Raw genomic sequence first — 27,546 nt, 5'->3', positions numbered from 1 at the left:
CTGTCACCAGTGCTGAAATGTACCATTCACTGCCTCACTGTACTCACATCCACTGATTGGTCACTGTACATGTCCAGCAAACGTCAATGGATGCCATTTTTTCTGCACAGAGAAATTCAGTTCCATTCCTTTGCTTCATGTGCACTTCCATGACAGACGCTATTTTGCCTCTGCTGCCACTTATCACACAGCAACAAAACAGAAGGGGATCCTGGTGGGAAGGTTCAAACTCTACTGCCATACCACCAACATCTGCCTCTGACATCCTCAACCAACATAATAAAATAGGAGGCTTTACTTTCAGAGCAGCTCTTATAAAAATTGCTTAGAAAAAGTACTCTGAAAGTAGTACTCAGTACTCAGTCTCGCTGTCAAAATGCATAGCTGTTCTAAATGATCTTCTGCAGGACCTGGTCACAGAATTGGTACAATCCAATATTTTTATTAAAGATTTAGATGAAATAGAAAGTATGTTAATTTGATTTGTGGATGAAACCAATGTAAGACAAGTTTGCATTGGAATTCAAAATCATTTTGACAAACTGGAAAAGCAGCCTGAAGTAAACAACTGCAATTCAATAGGGTCAACTACAAGCTACTACAGTCAGGCAGGAATAATCAATGCTACAGACACATGAACGAGGAGCAATGACAAGGTAGCATTTCTACTGGAAAACGACAACATTCTGCACTGCTGAAGACTGCAAGCTGCATGTGAGCCAGCCACTCATGTACCAAAGTGCAGATACAATTCTGGCTGGGTATTAAAAAAAACCTGTACGCTGGCAGGACACACAAATTAATCTGTTCTCTCTGCACTGTTAATCTCTCTGTTAGAATTCTGTTTCCAGACTCAGGAAGCAATTCACAGGGAGACTTGGCACAACTGAAAAAGGTCCAGAGGACATCACTGAAAAGCAAATAAGCTTCTTCCTATGGCTAGTCTAGGTAAGACAAAGAATATATATGGCAAGGACTTCCTATGGCAAGATAGGACTTAAGACAGACAGACAGTTCTAAACATGAGAGTTGTATGAGCTGGAACAGATTACTTACAGAGTCTGGTAATCCCAATATTAGAGATCTCTACAGAAAACTTAGACTAACCTATCAGAAATGATGCAGCTAAGTTGAAGAAAAAAGATGGCTGGTGGAGGTCACCGCCAGCCATTAGCTTCATTAATTTTATGCAACCACAACTAATATGTAGGAACAATAATTCCAACATTAACTGGCAGAGAAAAGGCAAAGGAGTAACAGGACATTTAGAGGACACTTCTGCTAGAACAGCACAGGACAACTTTGATTGGGAATGAGATGTGTTGGTAAGATACCCAAGACTGGAAAATCAATCGCTATTGGACACAGCAGTATTTAAAACCAAATCACTGTAAGGTCAGAAAACAAAAAGATGAGAAAGTATAATCCTGTATCAATATGCACCAATGGAATCAGGCAGTATAAAATGAAAGCTTGAATAAAACTTGCCTATGGTACTGTTAAACCTAGGAGGATTACAGGTCACTCCTTGCAACCTCACTCCTCCTCACAGAAACTCCAGAGAAGATCAAAATGAACAGAATTAGAATGAGCTTTCATTGATGAGCCGTTAGGAACAAATAGATTACTGAAAGCTGTGTACATTTTATCAGCAGCAACCAGGTTTGGCAGGGCTGTTATCGCTGGGTCTTAGTTTATAGAGGTATAGATGAAGGGGAGAGGCCATCTGGGCAGAGCTGCCAAGTGAATCATAACAGATCAGGAGCACAGGGCTTCCCTTCAGAAGGCTGAGCTGGGAACATCGTATTGGGAATTCTTTCTCTTACCAATTTCATCTGATCTCTTCTCTCTAAATCCCTTTTCTATTCCAGGCTTTGTTTCTCTGGGGCCACTTATAACACTCCTTTGTTGTGACTGAAGGAAGGAAACAAAAGAAGCAGGAAAGCATTTTGCTGTATTAAAAGCACAAAGATGGAATGTTTTGTTGACTGAATGTGCACTCTGCATTCTTAACTGTTCTGATCCAAAGCACAGTAAAGTCTTCAGTTGCCTTGGGTCACATTCACAGTACAAGTCAATATTTCATCAGTCTGGTATGGATTACAGAGGACTGAATTATCTCAGCATAAATTCTGGATTGCATTTTATATAGTCCATGGACCTGATATCTCCTTTCACTTTCCTACCTGCATTTTAGCAAAGGCTGCAGGTAGGTGTCATTCAGTAGGGTTTCAATAGACACGTTTCCAGGTCTCATACTGATAGGAAGGTTAGACTCTACAATACAAAGAACAGATTACAGCCATAAACTATGCCTTCTCTTCCACCCTCATCTCCACTCCCCAGTATGATACCTTATTTAACTTATAATTGCAGTACAATTTTTCTTTTGGGGTTGGGATTCTTATCAACTCCACCATTAAGCAAGTGGAATAAACTATATCAGGGCAAACTACAGGCAGGTAAAAATAACGTCTGCAATCTCTTTTCTAGAAATGAATTAGCTCTGGTGCTATAAAATCTCTAACAAGTTGGATTAAAAGACAGACTCCTCTTACATCTTTATTCCCAACAGAAATAGCACTGCTACTGCTGGGAGATTTATTCATGTCACAACCAAAGCACTTCACATTCCCAAGAAGACCAAGTCCTTTGGCTTATACCTCTTGTGACATCCTCAATACATTACCCTTTCCATCCACAGACCAGGGTATATTAGAGATTAATACAGCTCAGCAACTCAAAACACACAGATTGTCAGTCTCAGTAATCAGCCTGAAGAATTTAGAGGACAGTTGTTATTTACTGAAAGTGATAAGAGACCCAGCAGAACACTTAACTCTAAATAAACAATGTGGAAACTTCACTACCCAGAAAGTCCTAAGTGGCAAATACACAGCTCAGATGTTCCTGAATATGGTTTGATTGCATCCATGCTGTGAGGCAGCAAAAGCAAAGGGAGGGAAAGCTTAAGTCAGAAGGCAGGGGGCCCTTCTCACATGGATCTGCTCTCGGTGTTTAGCACTGGTTTGTTAGTTCATTAAGAGTGTGTTAGAAATCAGTCTCTCCATGCTTCTCACCAGCTCCATCGTGCAACAGCGTGGCATTTATTACAATGCACTACTCAGTAATGGGGCCTTCTGGCATGTGAGCAGCAAGGGGTCATACAGAGCCTGAAGGGAGCTGGCAGGGGCTTTGTGCAGCACAGAAGTAACTGCAGAGACAGTTCTTTGCTTCTCTCATAAGTTTCCCTGTAGAGAAGTGTCCCATTAGAACAGTAAGAAGACGGCAACCAAACCCCATCTCCTTAGAAACATGCAATGATTTACCTATTCTACCCTACCACAATGAAGTGCTTTAGCACTTTACCTATCTTAAGCTTGTATTGGTTTCTGCTCACCCTAACGCTGGAAATAAACCCATTCTCCAACAAGCTGTTGCTGCTCACACAAGGACTTGTGATGGAGCTCTAAAAATAGCCAAGTGGCACAACAGAGAGAGCTCCTGCATTCACGCCAACACCAGGATCCAGAGCCCAGGGAGCTGAAAGGGCTGATAATAGCCTCCATCGCTGGGCACTAAGTGGTTAGGCTTTGCCAGCTGCTGAATTCCTGCCAGCCATATGTCTGATATCCTATAATAACCAGCCAGATGTTGGGCTAAGGTAAAGCCTGACAGAGTTCAGAAGGAAAACGGTGTGCCTGCCTCTCATGATCAGCCCTTGCTGATCTTTGAACTCGGCTGTTATCTTGAAGGAAAGCCTCTTCTGAACTTCGGCATGAATCTAATTAATGAGTTAATTCCCTGCTAATCTATTCTCCTCTTTGTGTCCGTTTCATGATTAATTTAGTTCCAGTGAATTTCCTTTACTGACTGCAGAGTAGAAACACACTTCCTACCCTATTAATCTCCACTTCTGACCCATCAGTAGGGGACTAAACAAGGGTAAATGGCTCCATGCTTTTATTTTCTGAGCCAAGTGATTTCTAGCAACGTAAGGTGGAAGGAAGTAGGGAAATTCTGCAGGCACATCATGCCACTACTGTAAGAAAAGGTGGAATAAAGGCTGTCGATTAATTGAAAATTCTGCCCAGTTACATCAACCACACATCTAACAGAGAGGAAAGAACAGCAAGGCTACACACTGCATAGGAATGTCATTCGGATGTAAAGGATCAGATAAATAGCCAAGCCCAAACACCAAGAAGATAAAATCTGTTGAGGGAAACATAGCAGGGATCTGGGTTTTGTTATTCCTGAAGTTCCAAGGCTCCCTCATATATTTCCAAAGATATTTTACTGGTGTGGAAGAGAAGATCTTAACTGGAGAATGCACAGACTTCTCTGTCTACCTCTGCCTCCAGCACTCTTGGGAAATAGAAGGAAATTTGGCCTGTTTACCTGTCTGCTGAGGTAACAGTTACTCTTTCAGCATCTAAGTCTTAGAATGAAGTCCTCTTTGCTGAAAAACGAACATAATCTGCTGTTTAAACTAATAAAAGAACAACAAACCAAAATCAACCTGCATTACTGTTAGCAGCGTACAGACATGACAGAAAGCAGCAGTAAGGCTGACATTTTCTTAGTTAAGCTAAACGACTAATAACTACCTGGAATAACACGGGGAGTGAGCACAAGGCTGCAGCTTTATACCTCTGGATCCCATTCAGGGCCAGGCTGTTTATTTCCTTTAATGCTTTACATCTGTTAGCATTAAACCACACTATCAGCTCTGATGGATTTACATGTATCTTGCTGTTGCATGCATCTCTTGAGAGGCTGAGGGATGGGAAAGGTTACCTTCCCGCAATTGCGTTCCTACCCCCATAGCTCTCATGCAGCCTTCAGGGAAGCATTAAAAAAAGAAAAAGAAAAGTAAAGAGAAGCAAAACCCAAAGAGCTTCCTTCTCCCATGAATTAAACAAAATGTTCTGAGGCTGTATAACATCCATAGGAGAAGAAACGCTGCCGGTGATCAGCATCGCAAACCTTCCTTCTGATGGCACAACGTGTCAAGGACATTTTTAATGAGGGATCAAGGACACTGCTTCTTGAGAGTCATCTTGTTTAAGCTGTGCTAACTGTGGCTTTCTTAGCATGCAAACCCAGCACCTCACAAGAGAGGCAGGAAAGCACCACAAGGCAAAGAAGTATCCTGCTTGCAAGGCTGTTCCTGTCATACCTGCAGGGGAAATAATCTCAGATGTTGCAGAGAGCATCTTTCTATTGATCCTTCCCCAACAGCCGTTAACTTAGAGCCACTCAGTAAGGAGATGGAAATGCCAGAAATGAGGAAAAATACACCAAAATAAGCAGAGACCTGTAGTGAGCCTATCCATTATCCACTTTCTGATAAACCCCAGTCCATATGACAGAAACTACACTTCTGAGAAGCCTAAGGAATCAGTGGATGCTGCATTACAGAAGAGTCTTTCAGATATCTGACACTGCTGGGAATAAACTCCTGATGGACCACGACCAAAAGAAGGACATGAGCTAGCAAAGAGAACAAAGATCAGAAGTTATGCAGGGATGCTGAGTACACTGCTCCCAGTTTCTCTCTATCTCCAGGTGCTGGGTCATGCATGACTAGATTTCCCAAGCAGTACCTGGTGTATGGCCAGCAGCAGCAGTATTAGAGGCTTAGCTTTCAGGCCTTGCTCTCCAGGGACTTCCTCCACTTGGAGCAGAGGCTTTGATCCTGAGTAGTACATTTGCACAAAAAGAACCTGGGTATGATTTTAAAGAGAGAGAGAGAGAAAAGTGAACACAAGCTTTGCTTCTGCATCTTATGTCTCCAATCTGCTCCTTGAAAATGGCAAAGACATCTCAGACATATTGTCAAAGGACCCAACTAATTTTTCAGCCTAATCCATTCTTTGTATCTCCATGAAAAAATAATATATATATATATGTATATACAGAAAATTCTTGAAATTAAGGCAGTTTTTCACTTCCATGAAAGCAGGGAGGGATTTTAGGTCCCAGCTTCTTATGGGGACCCTCTATCTTATTCTCTGCTCCTGTGCTGCCCACAAGCTGCCAGCATGACATCCTCATCCACTCAACTCTCTCTTTTCCATTTCATCCTTTCTGGACTAATTAGGTGAGAACCGTCTTCAAGTCAGACATAATGCTGAAATCTAAAAGATCTAAATATAAAAAGTGACATCATTTCTTACGGGCATGCATTCCCACCTGAGAGACTCTGGTTTCCTTCACAACCCCTCTGTGGCCAGCAATCTTCCAAGATTATTACTTAAAGATAAAATGGTTTCTCCAACACATTCATCAAATCAGGTGATGATAAGGCTGATTAATCCAGGAACCTCCATCCTTCCTGAAAACAATAAACTGCAAGGCCTACAGACAACAGGATGGAAAATATTACAAAACTTATTTTAAGAAATGCTCTGCTTTCTCTATCGAAGCCATCCTGAATTCCTGTCTTCCTACATGTTAAAGGATAACACATAGAATCACAGAACAACCCAATTTGGAAGGGACCCATAGAGATTACTGAGTCCATACTGGACCACCCAAAAATCAGATTGTATGTCTGAGTAGATAAATAAGGACGGTTCCAGAGAAGGTGATTAAAGTCATTAGAGCAATAGGAAGGCTAAAAAATATGAGTGTCTTTCGTGACCAGATGCACAAGAGAGACAATCATTGTTTACAAAATAACTGGCAATTTGGGCACTCCCAATTATTCTCTCTTACAGCAGAGGACAAAAATGCATTTGCAAAGGTGAAAGCGCAGCTGAAGAGAGGAAACATCTTCTGAGCAACACACAGCTGATCTATGAAACTCAACTGATAGACTCAAAAAGCATTAACCACTCGTACAGAAAATAAGAACATTGGAACATTTCATTAGAAAGGATTATTGTTATTATAATTACTTGGAAAGGCTATAATTTCTCACATTTCCAAGTATAAATAAATAACTGTCTGAAGATTGAAAGGCATTCCCCCATATGGTGGGAATAGTTTGTAATTGTCCACGATGGCAATTTCTTGCATCTCTCTGAAATCTCTAATGCTGGGCACTGTCAGGAAGGACTCCTGACTGGCTGAACATCGTACAATGGATCCTGTCTCATGATTCACATCTTCACAGATGAAAATACAGGTTGTGTGTTACAATGAAAAATAAGTATTAATGCGATGGAAAGCCTGACAAGACAAATCCAGGTAGCAATACCCAAATTCTTGGCTGCCCCCTGCAGTTCAAAGGAGATCAAACACTGTTTTGTTGTTTGATACTGGGAGTTTGCTTGCTATTTGAATACCTTGGACTTTTATCTTTTAATGAGATGCTGATGCTTTATGGAAGATACTGTAGAATGGCATCTTCAGAAACAATTCCGAAGTACACAGTGTAATGTAAAAACTTGTTGAGCAGCCCAGACAGAACAAACAGATTACACAGGAATAGACAGAATAGACAGGAATAGATGCTTTCTATTCCTCCCTTTATTCCTTATTTCTAATGATACTGCCCTGATAGCTCTTCTTGAATTTAGTTTCTTCCATTGCTTACTCTCCCTCCAAGCTCCAATTCCTCTAACTCTTTTTTGAAAGAGGGATTTAAGGTAGTAACTAATTGTTAATGCTTAATAGGAAGCCATTATAGTTTAACAGGTAATAAGATACCATAAATAACACTGCTGGTAATGCACTTTTAAATGGTTAAGGATGTACTTGAAAGCGTAACCACACAAAGCCTGCTTCTGTTACTTTAAAAATGAAACTCATCCTTCCAGAAATTAGCTTCACATCCATCCAAAAAACACAAGTTTTACCAAGAAGAAATGGATGCAGGATTGAGAGACATATTCAGCAAGGGACTCCGACTGCATCAGGGGAGAAACATGGAAAGAACACGCTCTAATAGCTGGAAACAGCTGTTTTTTCTTCTATCCTCTTACAGTGTACAGACCCTGCTTCTCCTTCCTGCTCTGGTGGTGGCCAGTGCTTGGCATGTTGTCTTTGCTCAGCCTGAACTACTGTTATCTACAGACTGGCCGTGGCCAAAATGGCACAGGTCTTCATCTTGTGAGTGAACTCCCCCAGTATTCATGGGAATTGGATTTGAGATTTTAGGCTTTATTTTTGTGTGTGTGTGTTCTTCAGATGTTAAGTATTCACAGAACCATACTCAGGTTGAAAGGGACCTCAAGGATCATCAAGTTCCAACCCTCTGTGAAGATCCGTATGAAGTATTAACATCACATGATCTTATCATCACATCTTTGCAGGCCCAGCTCCAGCCAAATTCTCACAAATTCTTCCTGCTAATATCTCATTTAGCTTATACATCTTAATAAACCCCCACTGTTTCTGAGACGATATAATGAATCGCCACAGGCTACAGCAGCTGGCTTACATGTTTATGCCTCTATGCATATATGTCCATGTACATGTGTGTGCTGGGTCTAAAAACACCAACCTGCACGTATTTACCTCAGTCTCACACAATACTCCTGCCATGTCTGTCTCTCTAATATCTCATATGGCAGCAAGCAGCAGGGGCTGCGCATGAGTCACAGCCACAATACACTGCACAGCCAGAGCCTCTGACAGAATATACAATAGAGCTGAGATGTCAGTGGAGGTGGCTTTGGAGTACTTTAAAAATGCTGTTCAAGTGCCAACTTTCACCTCCAAATACGACACTTTGTTCGCCCACCCACTTTCGTTCCAAGTTAAATGTTCCTTTTACTGCAACTCGACAGCTTTAATTATGAATTTATCTGTCTTTTTCTATCCCTATAACTGTTCAGTCTCTCATTTGTCTTGCTAAGATTTTTGATATGCTCCTAGATAGCAGCTGTATACTGTCACCACAGTACAAGTGGCCTGGTCAGACTCTCATTTGCAGGCTGGGCATCAGACCAAAACCTGCAATAAGCTGTTTGCCTCGAAAGCACAAATCTCATGTGTTCCCTCTGCAGAGAAAGAACAGAGAGATGGGGACACAGTGTGCTGATGAGCATCACTGTATCAGAACCACAATGCTTTCCTTTGCTCTTATTGCCTGAGAAACTTAAATACATATAAAATTCTGACCTGAGGAAAACGTGGATCCCACTGATGGTTTCACTGAGGATGCAGCTCCTTCTATCATATTTTGCCCACGACAGAAGACATCCATTTTAAACACTAATGTTTTAAACAGTAGCAGCACACGTAACCCTGCCGCCATCAATGCTGTGCAGGACTGATGTGTGGTAAAGCCTTCACCACCTAGCTCTGCAATAATGTTATATGGAGTGTCCTACCACTGCCTCTTAAACACCTGATCCATGGTCAACCCAAAATTGTCGCATCTGGCTGCATTCAAAATGACTGTAAGTCTAAACATATCAATCCTCTCATTATCCTTTGTGACTTCTAGGAAAGACTCTATCCCGTTCCAGTGTCAGCACTATCCTGGTCTATAAAGATCACTTCAGACGGAAGTGCATATCCCTCATAATCCAGTCTTTTGGGAGATATTTCATAACTTCATAAATTAATGTTGATTGCTTTAGAAGTAAATTTTTATCCCAGCATGTGAAGGGACCCAATGACTTCCACATTTCAAGTACGATTTTAAGGGAAAAGGACTGTACCACAGAAATACAGATGCTCCTAATCAATACGAAAATGTCTAATACCAGGCAGTAGCAATGTGCCTCACAGAAAGGGCAATGCAGAGCCCATTTGTTCTGCTGGATATATACAAGTTCATTATCGGTACTCCAGTCAGATCTGTACGTGTACAGTAATTTGAATAACCTTCGATATGATAGCATGCAGTCCTTCTGTGATTCCTTTTTCTGCCATTTGCTCTTTTCATCTCATCCCTTCCTACTGCTGTTTAAATTGCTATTATTAGCTATTAAATGATAAATGAATTACCTCTGAAGTAAGCATGAATAATTGTTCCCAGCCTGAGATAGGCTTGGACTGGTATTTGGTAACAGTCAACAAGATCTGTGTGGCTCCCAAGGTTATTTCATAATAATAATAAAAATCAATAGGAAGAAAACAGGGACAGCTCCAGAAAGTGTTAATGAAAAGTTGCTGAATTACAGTGGCTCACCTGTGCACAGCTACATAAAAGCCTTCTGAATACCAAATACATTAATTATAGACTGCATTGCTCGGCTGAACCTCCACAGAATTCATTGGGCTTGTATTCTCACACTAACAAAGGAGAGACGCTGAAGAGTGCTGGATGAGAAGGATGAAGGGAGGGAGGGATGGAAGAAAGTTCATGTTCTTATTTACAAAACACAATTATCAATATATATGTACTGAGAGTAAAATCTGAATCCAGTAATAGATCTAAATCCAAAGTTGGAGGTGTTTCCTCTCATGAGCAGGCACATCAAGGTTTTACGTCAGACCCTGGACAGAAAGAAGATACTCCCCTTTTGCAGCATCTGTATGAAAGAGCACTGTAGAGTATATATGTATTTAAGCAATACCTCCTGGTAGTCATAAAGTGATTCTGACTCCTTACAGTAATGTGAGTCTACCCCAGAACTCTGCAGCTGCTCTCATAGCTGACACACTCCTTTACTGTTAAAAGTTAGGCGGTGCCCTTGAAGAGTTATATGAAATACATTAGCAGCTCCTTTTGCTCCATGTTCTACACCACTAACATGACACAGTATGGCAAACACGAAACTTGGATTTACCTAATAAGCTATCACCATCACCATGCCCTTTTTGCTCAGGCATCCAAACACAGGAATATCACATTCATAGATGTTCACAAAGCAGTAGAAACTTCAAATTCCTCTAACAGCTACATAACCTGTGACCAAGCTAAAAAAATGGAATCAATAAATAACCTCTCCTTCTGAAAGCTGCCCCAAGATATTTAATGTCTACAGATGATCAAGGTTAAAAATGTTCCAAATCTTTACTTAAAGAAAAATGAACGTTCAATCAAACAGAAATCTGAATCAAAACTACCAGATGATTCCTGCTGATGTTTTCCAGGGAATTAGATTCACAAAATGATGAAAGAGCCCTTTCATCTCCATGCATGTGTCAGAGGACTCCCCAGAGTCCAACCGTACAGACTGCCCCAGTGGATCAGGTACTCAGCCTGTTGGAACCATGAGGAGATGGGGCATTTGGGAGGGTGAAGCACTGTCTTGCACTCAAACACTTCAGCCAAAATTAGTTCCAGTTCATATAATTTAAACGAACAAACAAAAAACTGTAACAACAAATGAAACCCACATTCACCTGTAAGCAGAGGAAGACACAAACCAGGAAGCAAGGGAGCCATTTGCCATCACTGCACAGAACTATCATGTCGTAATTCTGCTGTTTAAATATGTGTTAAAGATGCATGAATTGAAACCAACACGCCTCGTTCCTTCTTTGTTCTTTTGCTCTTTGAACTTCCCACCTTTGGGTCTGCTTCACTCTATTTTGATCTGAATGGCATTTTGGCCACATAGCTTAAAAGATGAGCAGAATTGCTTGCACAGCCATAATCAGGCGAGGATGCATTACAGAGAAGAGATGGGAAATCCAACAGTTCAATACTATCTAGGATTGTGATGGTGCATCAATGAAGTATAGGAGAAGAGCAAGCACAGTTCCAAATGATCTACAAATCCTTCTTGTATATTATTGGATTTGCCATCCACTCACTGACCATTTTAACTGCTCACTGTATGGAAGATGAATAGATTGCACCTGGACAAAGGGCCATGGTAGTGATTAAACATTCTGCTTCTGATTAATATCACAGTAAGGTATATTTACCATCTGGGGGGGAGAGAAATTTATCTCTGTTCAAGAAACATAAGAAATGATAAAGAAACACAAGAGATGAATAATATCTGAGTCAGCAGAAAACACTTAATGACTTTGCAAGGGTCTGCCTCAGTATGTAAGAAACACCTCCCAAACAAAGGGCTACAACTGCTGCAGTGTTTGCAAAACACTCAAAGGCACAAATGCAAAAAGAGAATGAACAGAAGTGCCATCCGTTCAAAACATGAGGAAAAAGGGGAAAACACCCTTAACAAGGTAATGCTTTCTGAAACCTGCTCTTAGTGAGCAGTCACTTCTCATCCTCTTTGTGGTCATGAAAAATGTGAAGTTACCTGGGCAGCACTGACTTAAAACCCAATTGTTTCATAGCAAATGAGGCATGAAACTTATTATCAAAAAACATGATGTCTGAAGTACATGCTGTCATTTTGTTTTCCCAGAAGACAGCTTCCGAATGCCTGAACTGACCGCAAGACATGGCTGGAAATACAAGAATTAGTGGCTCTTCTTGAGCAAAAGCAGAGTTGTGAGGCCAACATCTACAGCACTGTATCTTTGTGAGATAAGAGAGTAAAATGCCTCTACAATCAACTGATACATTACCTTGTTTTTCAGAAGATGGCTGCAAAATGCAGTTAACCCTCCACATATTTGACATTTGACTTGGCAGAATGGTCCTTAAAACTGGCCTGCTGGTAGAGGAATAGCCTTTTGATGCAGAAAAACACCTATAAAAAGTTTCTGAAAAGAAAAACCCACAAACTACTAAGTTCTTTAGTAGGTCTTGTGCAATATGAGGGTGACGGCACCTAAACAAGTGTGAGAGTTAAGGAGAAATGCCCCAGGGGCACAGGATGCTAACTAAAAGCTGGCTGATACCTTGAACAATTTAACCACTAGACAGGCAGTTATGAGAATTGTATTAGGATGATCAAGAGTTTGTTCCATCCCCAGATGCATCTATGCTTCTGAAGTTTGCAGGATGTTCTCTGGATGATATTCTTTTTGGAAACATTTAAAGAATCACTTGTTTTTGTCTTCAACTAATAATCATGGGAAGCAATATATTAGGTACCAACAACCTTTGGAGTACTGGTTCCAGGACTCTGCTAGCACATCATTTACATACCATTTAAACAGAGCTAAAACAAAAGTCCCCTTACTAGACTTTCCCCAGTTTTAGAAAGGTACAGCATTGAGTAGAGCATTGAGTAGGAAGTAAATAGGAGGTTTTTGTGGAGAGAGAATATCTGAGTAAGGAACTTGCAGTGTACTGTAGAGATTTCAGAGTTAAACTATTTCCACACAGTCAAGCACTTTCAGGTAATCCAGAATCCTATGATCTCACTGCATCTCATGGCAATAATCTCAGTAGTTACCTGTTGGTCTTTAAGACAGCTGCCCTTAGAGAACCAGAGATGAAGAGTTGTTATGTGAATTTCATGTTCTCCAAGGATTTCCAGGTTCTGGGGGAAATACTCTACTGTTCTATTAGTAATGTAGCCCCAGAGACAAAAATTCAACTCCCTTTTTGCTTATTTTCAGATATAGCTACTTTGTTACCCTGCCTCTGCTGGGAACTTACTACACAGTTAATGCTCCTGAATGACTTCATATACTGTATGTGCTAGACTGAGGTCAAGAAGGAATTCTTGCCTGTGTTCCAAAATACAATTTTGTTAGGACCACTAAAGGTTTAGCACACCTTTCTTCGGCTCACTGGAGACTGTACACTGAACACTATGAAATCAGGTGGGAGAAATCCCCCATTCACACAAGATGCCTCCATTAGACCAGTCATTTCCCCAGTAGCTATTACCTTGCTTCGATCTACCGCTCACTGACTCTGACAGAGCAAATAGTTTATTCTAGAGAAGTAGCCAGTGTCCAGCCTGCTCCTTCATCCTCCTCACAGCAGTAGCGGAAAAGTAAGGCTGCAAAATGCCCTGAGCAGAGAGAGCTCTAAGAGGAAAATTAAAAGACACATCCAGTTATAAACGTTGACAGGTGAAAATGTTCGCTGTTGGAGGGAGATGCTGAGATGCCAAGTCAATGCCACGCACACCAGACACCATGACAAAAAAAAAGACACAAACGCAGAACATGAACCGTAGGAGTTTCGTAACATAAAAGACCTCTGGCTTGTGATCTATGTACCTTTGCCATGAGACATATCACCTGGAAGTCAGATCTGTCCAGTACTGGATTAACTTCTCTTTCCATGGCTTGACCTGTCACCCGGAGTACTATAGAGACGGGCACTCAGAAATGCACATTTAGAAAATTAGATAGATGTATTGAACATAAGCACTGTGTAATTAATCTCACTGATCACAGCTGGAGTGGTCAGAGCAATTTCAGCATGTTTTCTGCAAAATAGAACCTTATCAACTAAATAAAGATCGTATTTTCATCAAGGTCGAGTGACAGTCATCGTTTTCTTCTGACACTGTTAATCCTGCTCTGATAGGAAACATCCATATGTGTATCTTTCTCTAGGTGAGAAAGTCAGTCAAGACAGTCTTCTGCAACACGCTCTACCAAAAACAAACTTAAGCTGCAGTCAGACCCATTGGCTCCCACTTAAACACCCACTATTCATTACACAGTACAGAGGTCTGGAAAAGGGATTGCCTGCAAGGTGTTTAAACCACCTCTGCTCACAGTGTAAAGCACACAAGAAAGACATCCCACAGTGTAACCATTTAGGTCGCTCCTGTGTAGCACCTGCAGGCCCCGAGTTCAACTCTGCTTTGGCAAAGGTACAAAAATAATTTGGGTTATTTCCATCCTCACAAGAGGAAAGCATAGAAAGTGTTCAAGTGTTTTTTGTGGTAACTACAGAAGACAACAGCACTGGTTCTAAGCTATAAACACTTCCTGCTCCTTAAACCATGAAAGACAGCTCTAGTCTTGGCAAAAGTAGACTATAATTACCATTGATGTAGTGACACACCACCAGTAAGCAGAAAGACTCTGCTGAGCTCCCTGTGCTACCTAAATGGAGAAAGACTGGATTTCATCTTTACAGAGTAAGATTAGACCGAGTGGAACCCCACACTGCAACCTCCAGTTCTGATGGATAATCAGTTTTTTATTTCATAGTCTATGCATTATTTTATTTCAAAGTCTGAGCTGGGGGAGAGGCCTGGATACAGCTGCTCTCCTGCCCATAGCAGTGTGCTCTCTTTATTCTGCATTCTTCCTTTGGTTGCTTTAGGCCTCTTATTCCCTCTAAAATCAAATTATGCAGTTCTCTTGGCGAGACTCAAAGAAACCCAGAAGCAAAATATTAATTTTCTGAATCAGAATCAATAAGCTGCACAATCCTTTTCAATGAATTATTTATCATAAAATAGAATACACTTACAAGCCAAGCCCCTTGGTCCCCACATCTCCCTTTTCCTGATCTTTTGCAAAAAGCTCCTGTAATATGGCAAATCTTTAGACAGGAGCAAACAATGTAATGTTTACTTGTACTACAAATGCCAACTAATTGCACCTAACCCATCAGAACTCCATAAATCTGCAATTCCACCCACTGGAGTGAAAATGAACAAGTAACCATCACACTGCCTTCAGCAGTGACATCCCATCCCCAGATGACACAGAACCTTGAAGGGACAGAGCGCTTTGCTTTTGACCACCACAAACAGATATGGAATGGCATGGGAGCTGTACAAGGTAAGGGATTTTTCTTTAATTCTTAACTTCTTTAAAAGTATTTGTCATTAGAGAGCTGCTATATTGGTAAAGGTTCATCGCCCACACAACATCAGGAAAAATGAAATGAATGCTCACTAACATGAAACCAACCAAAGAAAAAGGTAATGGAAAACCACACAAATGAGAGAAAGTGCTCATGGAGTTGGTATGACCAACTTATTTTCAGTGTCTGGGACAAGTCAGAGTTCAATATTTTCCTTCCCTGAAGTTACTTTCATGCAAAAACTCCTCCAGCTCTAATTCAGAATTGGAAAATCTGATTTATATCTCAAATTCATCCACCTGGCCAGGCTTCAGTAGCTCTCTCTAATGAGACACCAACGATTTCTCGGATGGCTGTCCCCAGTACTGAAACCATTTAGGATACATGTTAATTGCTTCATTTATGTGTTCATATGTACAAGTGAGCACAGCTATACAAAAGGAATGTCTCTATATTTTAGTTCTCTTTTTTTCATTGTTCCCCATAAACATTAAAAACCACGAACAAGCTTGTAAGAATGGTTTCAGGCATGAGGAACAGGTGGTGCGAATGTCAGTTAAGTATTCCTGCAGGGGGAAGACTGGAAGTTTGCTGTAAATTATGGGGGCATTTCTACAACAGAAAAAATTGGCTTTTCATTGATGAAGCTGGAAGCACTCTTTGATAACAAACCCACTGGGAACTTCAAATCATATCACATCACTCAGTTATTTTTTCCTCCATTTGTCTTGGAAAAACAATATTGCAAGAGTAAGTGCTTGCATGTAGAACTAGGAATAGCATGGTTTAGAAAGAGCACATACATTTCTGCTTCATCACAGCTGAAGCATCCCATATTCTGACCTTTACCCAGGCCAAATTCCCCACATATGAGGCAACCTCACTTGCATACATCCCATTGAACACAGGAAGCTAAGAAATGAATTTTGCAATTAGGAAAAAACACCTCCCGTATGGTTGTTTGGATAATGACTTCATCACACGCACCAAAAATCACAAACCTATGCTTCATATGTCTGTAGGATACAATGCTGTGAGGAAAAGAGGAATGACTGTGCGAATCCTTGCAGAATCAGGCATACTGTTTCTAAATCATACCATCAAAGTCCTTCACCTAGAGAACATCTTCCCTGTAGGAGATTGACTCCACAGAGGAGATCTGAGGTGGACAGAGTATCACCTGAAACTTCAGTTTCCTGTTGATGAATTCACTGAGACAGTGCCATCCATATGCTCAAGTAATATTTTGAGAGGAAAATGAAATTTGTAAGGAAACTGTCACTGACCTTTGTGCCCGGTCTGTTATTGTTATCTCTTCCTCCAGATCTAGGAGTAGCGCTGCCTGAGCCATCACCTTCTTGCTGCAGGGCAAGGATTTGAGGTGCAGAATGAGCAGAGCAAGGCAAAACTTGCTTCCCATCTCCTCCAGCTCTTGAGTTCCCAGCTGCAGGCCCTGGTGGAAAAAAGGAGGAAGTTTCATTGCTGAGTGTACAAAGCGCAGGTGTTGGGAGACTGTTTTTCAGAAGGACAGCTCTTAGTATTACAGTATCACCTCATTCAGGTTCCCATACAGTCAATCATGAATTCAATGATAGCATTTGTTCTACAGGATCTATTCTAAAATAGCTTCTATTTTACAGAGGCAACAGAGGCAAGTAGTGTAACTGCTCTGGTTACTTACACTGAAGTTGTCACTGTACAAATTAGACTCATACCCCAAGAGGATCTGACTAAATACACTCTTACAAATCATTAGGTCTCATCTTTTTTCTCTCTCTAGAAGCGTCATCTCCCTAAGCAATGGGAAACAAATAGGTTTTATGACTGTAAATACTGGACAGTGGCAGAGATTAGAGAAAAAACAGTGAAGAGGGGAAGGAGGGAACATCTTTAACAAGTTATGAATTGCTTTTTAAGAAAATCAATTACAAAGTAATTGCAAAATAACAAATAACTCTGAGGAATTTCTCAGTGTATTAAAAGCCTATGTCTCTAGTAGGGACGTGCAGGCAAAGAAATGCAAAAACAGGACTGGGATTATCAACATCACCTTTCCAAGAGGACTCCTTCAAGCTGTGGATCCTCACATGGAAGAGCCCTGACTTTGAATTGTCTGTGCATGCTTTTTCACTACTTAAAAAAATAAAGACCCAACAAAAAAGTAACACATCAAGGGCCTACATAGGAGTAATCCGGTGTAATTACTGGTAGTTTCTCACAAGCAGTGAGATGGCAAGAGACCAAAAAAAACCTCCAAAACCACAAAAGAGTCACCGAAAATAACCCAAAGAAACTGCAAAATCCCTCATCTTTGGCATTTAGTGATCACATCATGTGTTACTCCTTAATGCTATCACACCAGGGGTTGAATCAATTGCTGAACAATTGCAGCCTTTGTCAGTATCAGCCCCGTGTGCTTTTGAAGCACAAACCATTTCTGCAGCCAACCTTCTGACAAGAACTCCAATCCCATTTCCAAGACTGTTTCCTTAGCAACTGCCATAAGTCCGTGCTCACAGCCCTGGCACCAGCCACAAGCACAGTGTGTGCTCCACACCAGCATGGCCTGCTCTTGACCCTTCACTCGGTGTTTGTTACTGCACATCTTACAGGTAACAGAGCCCATATATTATATATATTATATATTATATATATATAATATACCAGTAACTGATAACAGGGGGCTGAGCTCCAGTCTCCTGTTTCTTAGTAGTTAGTTTTGTTTTGCCTTCTTTAATTTGTTTATGTTTCCTATGTAAGGTTGCACTTATAATTTCTCTAGGATCTTCTGCACAGCTGAGAGAAATTGGGAGCCAACAGCATGGAGGTGGATGGAAAAAAGAGGCTTCCCAAGTGACCATCTACAGCTCCCTTGTAATGCTTTTTTTTGGTTCATGTTTGTTAGAGGCCACAAAATGTCTTACAAGGCGAATGCCTTCACTTCAACTCCAGCAAGTCCAGCATGTACAAATAAAATCTAACATTAAAGCAGCCCTATCTGATAACAAACACATTTTCCTATAGTAACCACATTGAAATTCTGCTTGTTTTCTCAAACTATATGAATAAATATGAATAGGTAATTATAATAATGAATAATGAACAAATAATGCATTATTTTGAGCTTGTACATATACTGAGTGGTTGGACAGCTAGATAAGCAGAGGACGTGCCTAGAAGAGCACACAAACAATATGAGAAAACAGAGCCTCCCTGCCAGGCGTAGACAAAGGACTCTGGAGATCTGACTTCTGCTCTCAGAAAGTCTCTTAAATATCTTTAAAGCAGTCAGCAAATCTCTAACACCATTTCTTCTCCCATCCTAATCACTGCAAGCTTTGCTAAGTAAGAGCCAGGTGCAATGAACTATAGTAATTATTAATAATGGGAAGAAAATAGATGAAGAGGCTTAGAGGAACCAATGGTCATTAATACAAAACAACGAGGGCCTAGCAGCTCTACATAGATTCCTCACTTCCATTATTTTACTTCAGAAGACATTTTAGTGTGGCAGTTACAATTGGCAGGTGGAAATGGTGACATTTCTGAGCAAAAATAAGTCACTTCCACAGCAAAGGAATTATTCTCTCAGGGGTAAAAAATACAAGGAACATCTTGGGGCTTTCCCTGGGGTGTATCTTAGGGTCCTGTTTCCAGGATCCAGGCAGCACACTAAATACCTATCAATCCAGGAGATGCGAATAGTGACAGTGCTAAAACTCAGCCTGTGGGCTTACAATTCCCCAGGGTTTTATTCAGGATATGAAGAGGCCTTAGGAAACTATGAACAGAGAAATAATAATAATAAAAGTATAATACACCTGAGAAGCCTCAGACAGTAAGTGCTCATGCTCTGAAGTTAGCTGCTTTATGATGGACCCATATTGCTTCGAGAACAGACAGCTCGGGAATAACAGCTGGAAACCTCAGCTAGAACATTACAAGTTAACACATTTAATTCACTTCAAACACAGGCAGTCTTTTATTTTCCAACTCAGACAATGCTCTCCCTCTTCTTCCTCAGCTCTCAGCAGAGGCAGGAGCTGGAGCTGCATTGGTGACTACCATTAAAGTGAAGATGCTGACAGAACTGATGCATCAAACTAACAGCATTAATGATATCTGCCAGCAGTGCCAAGAGCTGGTGCTCTGGGTAGAAACCAGCCCCTCCTGCCTTGCTTGAAATTCTTGAAATTCTACAAGAGATAAAGAAAGAGAAGTGGTGAACTTTTGATTTTGGTTAAGAAGCTCCACAGCAGTCAAGCTGGATTGTTTCTACTCACAGTGACAATATATAACCCGTTTGCCACTACCATGCAGGAGGAAGCTGTTCTACCTGCCATCAGGTCCTCTGCAATGTCCTGAACTCTCAGAGACCCTATCTTTCCCCATCACAATCCTACATGGCTCCATCCTCCTCTGGAGGCATCTGTATGAGAAGCGGAGTGCAGTGCAGTCTTCCAAGCCAGCAAAATCTAAGCAAAGTCTGAATCAGAAAACTGTACCAGAAAGCTGCAGACAAGATCATCAGTCTTAATTAGTTTAGCCTCATGGATATGCTAACAAAGGTATTCTTCTTTGATGATCAGCTCATATCTTTGCATAGTTTCTGCTCTTCATAACATGAAAGTGCCAGTCTGGATCAGCATTGGCTCAATACACACATTGCTGCGCAATACAAATATGCCCACTGGTCCCCTGGGCCCCCTCATGCATGTCTTTTGAAGACATAATGTTAAAGGATAACAGGTTTATAGTTTCCTGGCTGTTATAAAGAATAATGGAACTAGACATTATTTGCTAATCTCTTCTCATTTTTTCATACCACAGCAGACAGTATGGTAAGAGACATCACCATGCTCTAATATCTGGATGTATCTGTATATATGATTTGGTGGGAAGAAACATTCCAGAGGAACTCAACATGGCTAATCAGATGAATTAAATGAACACAACCTATTAGCTCTTGGTCTAGTTAAACCAGTACATTTGTTCTCTGCCCAAACTGTTTTTATCATAACAGGGCAGTGAGGTGTTCATCTGCATCTCCTAAATGACACTGTGTCACAGTAATAGGAAACACGGAAGGAGGGGGAAAAATAAGAAAGCTATTCCGTGATTTATCATTTGGCCAAGATAATGGCAATAAAAATTCTCCTAATGAAAGTTGATGAAATTATACCGGAAAAAGAGTTTATTCGCATTCAGCACTGATGCATCAACTATATATTCACAACTAAATGCTTCCAACGTCTCTCAATTTACCTAAAAACACATCACAGGCTAAGAGACAATGTAATGGGAAAACTTCGTTATTCATTACTCATATGCTTTAAACAACCCCACAAGCCAAAGGCAGCGATAGTTTCATAACACAGATATTGTTGAAGGTGGAAGGACTCCAGAAGTTAAATTAGAATTTTCTCTCTCCACCAGGGTAACAAGAGCTGCAGTTAAACTGGAGTTGAAAGATATTAATAAACACAAGTAGACAACAGATTTCAGAGCCATCATTTTTCTCTTGCGTTCAGAGAAAAGGGATCTTTGGCACACAGTACGGTCACTTTTGGGCACTGTTCAATCCTTGAGGCAATATTTTTCCCTGCAAACTTACTTCCAGTCAACACATACACACACACATGCAGAGTATACTCTGCATCTCAACAGCTTTACACATGCACAATGGTTATGCCCTAAGGCTGGGTATAAATAAATTGGCAGTCTGGTTTCCCACTAATTCCATCAGTGAGCTCTCCATTGGAATACTAATAGAAACTACTTCGAGGCTGCACAGGACAAACCACACAGCTGAATGAAACATTTGGTGCCTGCAGATGAAATTTTAGCCTGGGCCAGCCCCAAAAGATAGTGTCCTTTAAACCCCTGTGAAAGAAAACATGCTGATGCACAATGGGGAACCAGCTATTGAGATGAGGACAGTAGGGAACAAGCCAGTTTTTCTCATGGCCCAGAGATCCCTAAGCAGTAGGTATGACATTCTAAACAGACAAAGTTTAGGGGATAGAAATTTGGGCCAAAAGATTTCAAAGGGATTAAGCAAGCAGAAAAGGCTGAAGATGGAGAAAAAAAAATTGGGTAGCTTGAATTTCTAGAAAGATGAGAGGGGTTGAGTTAAAGACAGAAGATAAAAGGACTGGAGAGATAAAAGGATGAGAAAGAGGGAGGGGTGGTTGAGGTCAGTGGATGCTGATGTGGAGGAATGATAACAAGAGGAAAACTAATGGAAACCTCAATCCCCATCTCACTGTTGGAGAGGTGTGCTTCGTTATGAATGCCCATCCTCGCTTTCCTCAGTACTTTGGCTACTAGGTGAGGAAACAAGGCCCAGCTTGCTGTCAACCCTCCCTGAAAATCTGCTGAATTTAGCTGATGCTCTGATTCAGCTGGGACTGAGCAAACTTCTTTGTTTCGTCACAAGATGGGTTATTGATTTGTCATTCAAACGGACTCTTTCCCTGGCTAAAGATGCTACAGGCTAGATTGTTCAAGGGATGGAGGAAAGCAGATCAGAGAGCAGAAAGAGGCCTGAAAGGCCTGTTTGTAAGAGAACTGAGGATTTAGCAAATGGTAAAACTGGTTGTCAAGTTCTACTTATTCAGATAGCATAGATAGCCAACCAAAGTAAGCATAAAGATGGGGATATATTCTCATCACCCTCCCCCAGAGACTGCACACTCACACAGAGCAGTAGTGGTTGGGTATGGAATGCTTCCATACTTGCTGGATGCTGGTGCACCTCTTTCGCATTGCTTCCTGAGATGGAAGGTAGTACATGGTACCAGAAGGTCCAGTTTTGCCAGATCACTTCTTGGGTATCACTGGGACCAATGCATACATTTATGTGGGGCATAACTGTGAAAAGTGGCTGAATCAGGAATAAAAGATGGACAAAAATAGAAAGCAAAACCAACGTAGATGAGCCATAAAGAAGGTCCAGAGGGCAAAGAACAAAAGTAGTGGGAATTGTCAGTATGTTTTTGTTGTTGTCATTGTTTGTTTGTCAGGAAAAACAACAACAACAACAAAACAGAAAATAAATAGAAAAAATAAGTGCTAATTCTTGAAAGAAAACAAATAGTGCTCCAGATAATTAACTCTCCTACTTGGCAGACAAGAAGAAGAAATGGGGAAACTGTTCAAGGTCATACAGTGATTCTGGGGCAGTGTAAGAAAAGAAAACTACTTTACACTGGTGACAACCAAGTGCTTTGTTCAAGAACATTTCTGTCTTTAATGCAGGTTCCAGTACTGGCAACAGGTTAACTGCTGTTACCCCATCTGACTGTGCCTTCAACATTCATCTGTAGTCTACCCACGGCTTTCTCTCACTCGTACACCTTCTGCTGTGTGAACTCTATGGAACCTGGAACAAGTCACAGCCAGGTTATAGCCTGAGGTGCCTGAAGATTAAATGTGAGGTGGAGCTCTAAGTACATCTGAGAGTCTGTGTCAAATGAATTAGCTCATAAAAGCAGTCTGGGAAAGCAAGAAGTTGAATTTTTGCAAGTCCTAAATTGGCAGTTTAATCCCTGGATCACTTTTCCTCCCTCTCTACTTCCACTTCTCTGCTTGTATGAATAACTTCAGCATACAGAAAAGTGAGCAGACTCCAGGCCCACCCAAGCATTTTCAGCTATGAGTTTAACTCATTTGGCCATATTTCACCGTGGGAGTTAAATAACTTCCTAATCCTGGCTGGTGATCACCACATGCTTGGCAACAAAAGGATTTATGATGTTTATTCTGGCTAACGTAAATACAGATGCTATTCAGAAAGCGTCTAACCTGTTTTGAACATTCTTAGTACAGTATTTGTCTCCATAATGTCATTCACTATCAGGTTCTCCTGGTTAATTATGTGTTATAAAAAGAACCAATTGTATCTTTTCATGAAATGCCCTCCATATTGTTCTATGTTACACAACACCTTGTTATTTTTCTGTGTGGCTTTAAAGCAGAGCAAGTATTTATAGTTACTGGGAAATTACAAAGTAGATTTTATTTTGAAATTCACTATACCATAATCTGCAATATAGAAAGCTTTGAAGCCTTTCCCTCTTACTCTGATAAAACATATGCCATTCTGCCCATCCCAGAGGTGATGAAAATATGTATTGACCAAAATGACACAGCAACACTAGTACGCTTTTCTTCCCCATACAAAATAAGACCCCATGATGGATCATGGTATCACTTTTGCACCAACATAATGATTTAGGCACTAGAGTGCATTTAGAAAGAAGCCAGCACAGCATGACCCAGACATCACAGCATGCTCCAGCCTGATAGCTGTCTGCCCCACAGGATCTCTGGTGCTCTGTTCCCATGCTAGCACATTACAGACACAAGCAGACCGGCAAAGCTGCATGTTGGCCTGATAGCAACGTTACATGGAGTGGAATTTAATGGGGTGGCGAGTTTGCTTCCTGCTACGCTGCCACCAAATATCCACATCACTGTGAAGCCTCTCCCCAGCACAGTGCTGAGTGTTACTGCTGAGCTCTCTGCACTCTTTCCCTTTCTCTCTCAATAGCTCAAGTATCACTAATACTCTCCCATATCGAATCTGCCTTCCAGGCCACTGTGTGCTTCCTCTAGCCCCCCCTTTCATTATCTCTTTTGCCTTACAAAGAAAATAACAAAGCAGTCCAAAGGAGGTACTACCATTCACGTCTATAGGGATATTATAGCATCTTCCAAGCCTACATTTTCTCACATACACAAGCATCTTACTCACTTTCTTCTTTATTGTTGCTGCTGCACATGGCACAGATATCTTTATTGAGCTGTCTTTCTAATCGCTACTTATGTTTTCCTGAACAGTCAGAGCTAATTCAGAACCCAACCATGTGTTTGAATGCTTTAAACTATTCCTTCAAACATGCTTTACCCCGCCACCGTCTGTATTTTATCTTCCATTCCCGTAACCACAGTCTTGCTGTCCTCCTTCCTACTGTATAATTCATATCAGCTGCAAACAGTAAATCTTAGCATTTTACTGTTCTCCTCATTTCTCAGTCATTAAAGAAATACAGACCAAAACAGAGTGGTAGCTGGAGTCACCTTACTATCCATTTCTTCCCACCCCAGTGATGATTAATACATCCCACCTATTTTTCCAGACTTTTAAGTAGATTTTCACTATACAAATGACCCTTTTGTGCCTCACCCCAAAACTCCAATCCCTTTGGGATTTCTTTTGGGTGAGGGAAACTCTCTTCTCCTTAGTTCTGACTTAACTAGGATGTCCACCAATGCTGCTCACTTAAATATGAGTCTTAACAAATGACAAACTTTGTATACTGCATCTCCCTTCACTCATGCCATCAAGGCAATTAACTCAGTCACTGTGCTTCCCTGCCCTTGTGTTTCTCGTAGGTTTTTTCTTTTTTTGGTGGTTCTCAACCTCTGGAGTAAATTTTAAAACATAAGGAATCAGAATGAGCACATTGTTTAGCATGTTTGAGATGTCTGCTATCTACCCCACTGGCCATTATTAATGATTTTACCAGTTTGAATCTTCAGTTCCTTTGTTCCCTTATAACTCTTACAGCAATAAAACCTGAGGTTTACCTGATTCTGTGTGTTGTAGCCTTGGTTGAATATAAAATAACACCGACAGATAACGTGCAGACATTGTCTTCCTGCATAAAACAGCCAGAGTGGTCCCACAGCATTCTGCTCTGTGCCTGTCCTGGCTGCCTACCAGCTCTGCCAACATGCCTGTGGCCCCAGGACAGCATAAATAGCTCCAGCATGCATCCAAATCTCAGCCTTCACAATTCCTTATTATTCCAGTCCTGAGGGTCCACTGTTTCCTTCCAGAGCCTTTTGATTATGCCTTGGAGCATGCTTCTTTTTTCCAGATCTAAGTCTGTTCTATACTAAATCCCTCATTTCCTCTGACTCCTGCTTCCATTGGCACCAGAGCAAAACTTCTACCCGATGGCAGTCCCCTTGCCTGGGCCACGCCACACGCCAGCTCCTGCAGTTAAATTGCCATGCACATATTCACAGATCAGCCCAAGACCTTCTCTTTGTTGGTCTCCTTAAACATTTACTTTAAACACGTCTTCATAAAGAGACTCATGAGTGAGAGGTAAGGGCACAGAGCCATCTGCAGCTCTGAGCCTTCCTTTCTCGTTTCTCAAATTTCACATATATTGTATGGCTGTCCCCTTACACTGCGCCTTTTCCCCTATATTATGAAGGATTCCTCATGTCAATTTTCTATCTTTTTTCATTTCACAAGTTCTCTTTGGTTATCTTCAGCCAGCTGCCAAAGCTGGTTTCCCCACCTAACACACTTCCAAGTGATCAGTGACAGTAAGCAACTACAATTCCAGAATTCATTGTATTAGCACTTCTAAAGCAACAAAGGAACCATTGATTTCCCAAGCCAAGGATACACAGGAAAGCACAAAAGGCATACGTGCCCAGTTCAGATCAGAGAGGAAAGAGACACACTGTTTGGTGAGGAATCCAGCCTGGTAACTGCTCCCTTTGAAGGTGAAGGATGGGAGTACAAAGAAGGGGCTTGTTGGCTGTGTTCTAATGGGTGTTAGCATAATTATTCTGATACAGGATGCTTCTTGCAGCTTGAATATGTCAGAAAGTTACCTTAACAGACGTATTTTACCAAAAGGCCCAGGGAGAAAGAATGATCTTTTTACAAGAAGGTTGGGTTAGGAGGGACATCCTGTGAAGGGTCTTGGGAATACAGACCACACAACCAGATGCCAGACATCAAGATAAGTTCCTCCAGGTGAAACAGTTGCCACCAGCTGCTAACCAGGATTTATAGGTCTGCGGAGTCCAAAGGCTCACTTTATTGCCAACCCAGATGTCCGCTGGTACAAGTAGTCTGATGGCTGATGGGGTTTTTTTAAACCACTCTTTTGGCTGAGAATACGATTAGTATCAAAAGAAAGGAACCAGCAAACAAAAACAACAGAGATCAAAACTGAATATTCTACATTATTACAGCAGATATGAGCCCCTGTTGCTTGCCCACAAGGAACCTACCAGCAGCATGAGCTCAGACGTTTGGACTTGTTTACCAAGGATGAGTGTCAATTAGACACAAACTTCTTCAAACCACCTATAAGCCTTTACTGCTCTTATAATCCCACCAGCAAAGGCTTACTTTAACTTCTCCACTTACTGTGCTTTTGGAAAGAAAGAGAAAAAGAAATCAGGTGTTTGAAGGCTGTAAGGAACAGACTGAAGAAAGGGAAACAAGATCAGAGAGACAGAAGTAGGGTGAGGGGGAGGCAACTATCTCTATCAAGTGGGATAACTGATGTGACTCACACAAAAGCAGCTTATATTTCCTCTTGTTCTGCAATGAATATTTCCACTTTGTCTTTTTCAGAGGAGACCAGCCAGAAGCAAATGCACAGCAGCTGAGTAATGCCTCAACCTCCAGAGCATCATGCAAAAAGAGAAAGATATGTAGGCCTCAGAAGAATAAACTAAGTTTCTCTGAGTCTTTGGAGACCTACTGACCGTTCACAGTGTGACGCAGGCAAACCTGTATTAACAGAGAAGATGCTGACTCCAGATTATAGGCTTTCAAGACTTCTTATCTTGCAGCTGTACTACCTGAGAAAATTTGCATAAGAACAAGCTGCCTCTTTCTTAGAAGTCTTTTTCAACCTGTTTTTATGATTTCCACTTAAAACGATAATCCTCTGTTTGTGACACTGCAATCATTTCTACTACAATCAAGTGTTCCATCCAGAAGGAGGATTACTGTCTCGGTTTGGGGAAGTAATATGGACCTCAGAAAGAACAAAGCAGCCAGTTTACAAGCAAATGACCTTGATAATAAAGAAAAAAAGAAAACAAGAGCGTGTATGATCAGATCTGCCTCTTCCAAGAGACATCTGATGCACTTCAGGCTCACAAGAACTGGTATTTCCTCAATATGTTCATACAATGGAGCTGGAAAAATTGGCAATGCCTACCTTCACTGTGCCAACCCAACATACACTCAGATTTTTCCTTAGACAACCTACCAA

General features: G+C 41.1%; 1 protein-coding gene and 1 long non-coding RNA gene across 2 annotated transcripts in view; one reads left to right on the top strand and one right to left on the bottom strand.

Moving 5' to 3' along the window:
* Positions 1-27,546, bottom strand: part of LOC146751662 (cytosolic carboxypeptidase 4-like) — a 334,880-nt gene that overhangs the window by 6,621 nt on the left and 300,713 nt on the right. The window contains exon 6 of the mRNA XM_085533888.1: positions 16,789-16,955. Within this exon, the coding sequence (XP_085390014.1) occupies positions 16,789-16,955 (167 nt within the window). The remainder of the gene's footprint in view (positions 1-16,788; positions 16,956-27,546) is intronic.
* Positions 17,822-20,689, top strand: LOC146751663 (uncharacterized). The gene is made up of 3 exons (XR_014941275.1): positions 17,822-18,114; positions 18,285-18,376; positions 19,527-20,689. It is a non-coding gene; the product is annotated as an uncharacterized LOC146751663 (long non-coding RNA).

This window comes from Coturnix japonica, unplaced genomic scaffold, assembly GCF_054131305.1.
Source record: "Coturnix japonica strain WE unplaced genomic scaffold, WE-NBRP24 Scf069, whole genome shotgun sequence".
Taxonomy (NCBI): domain Eukaryota; kingdom Metazoa; phylum Chordata; class Aves; order Galliformes; family Phasianidae; genus Coturnix; species Coturnix japonica.
This window is presented reverse-complemented; position numbering and strand designations above follow the sequence as displayed.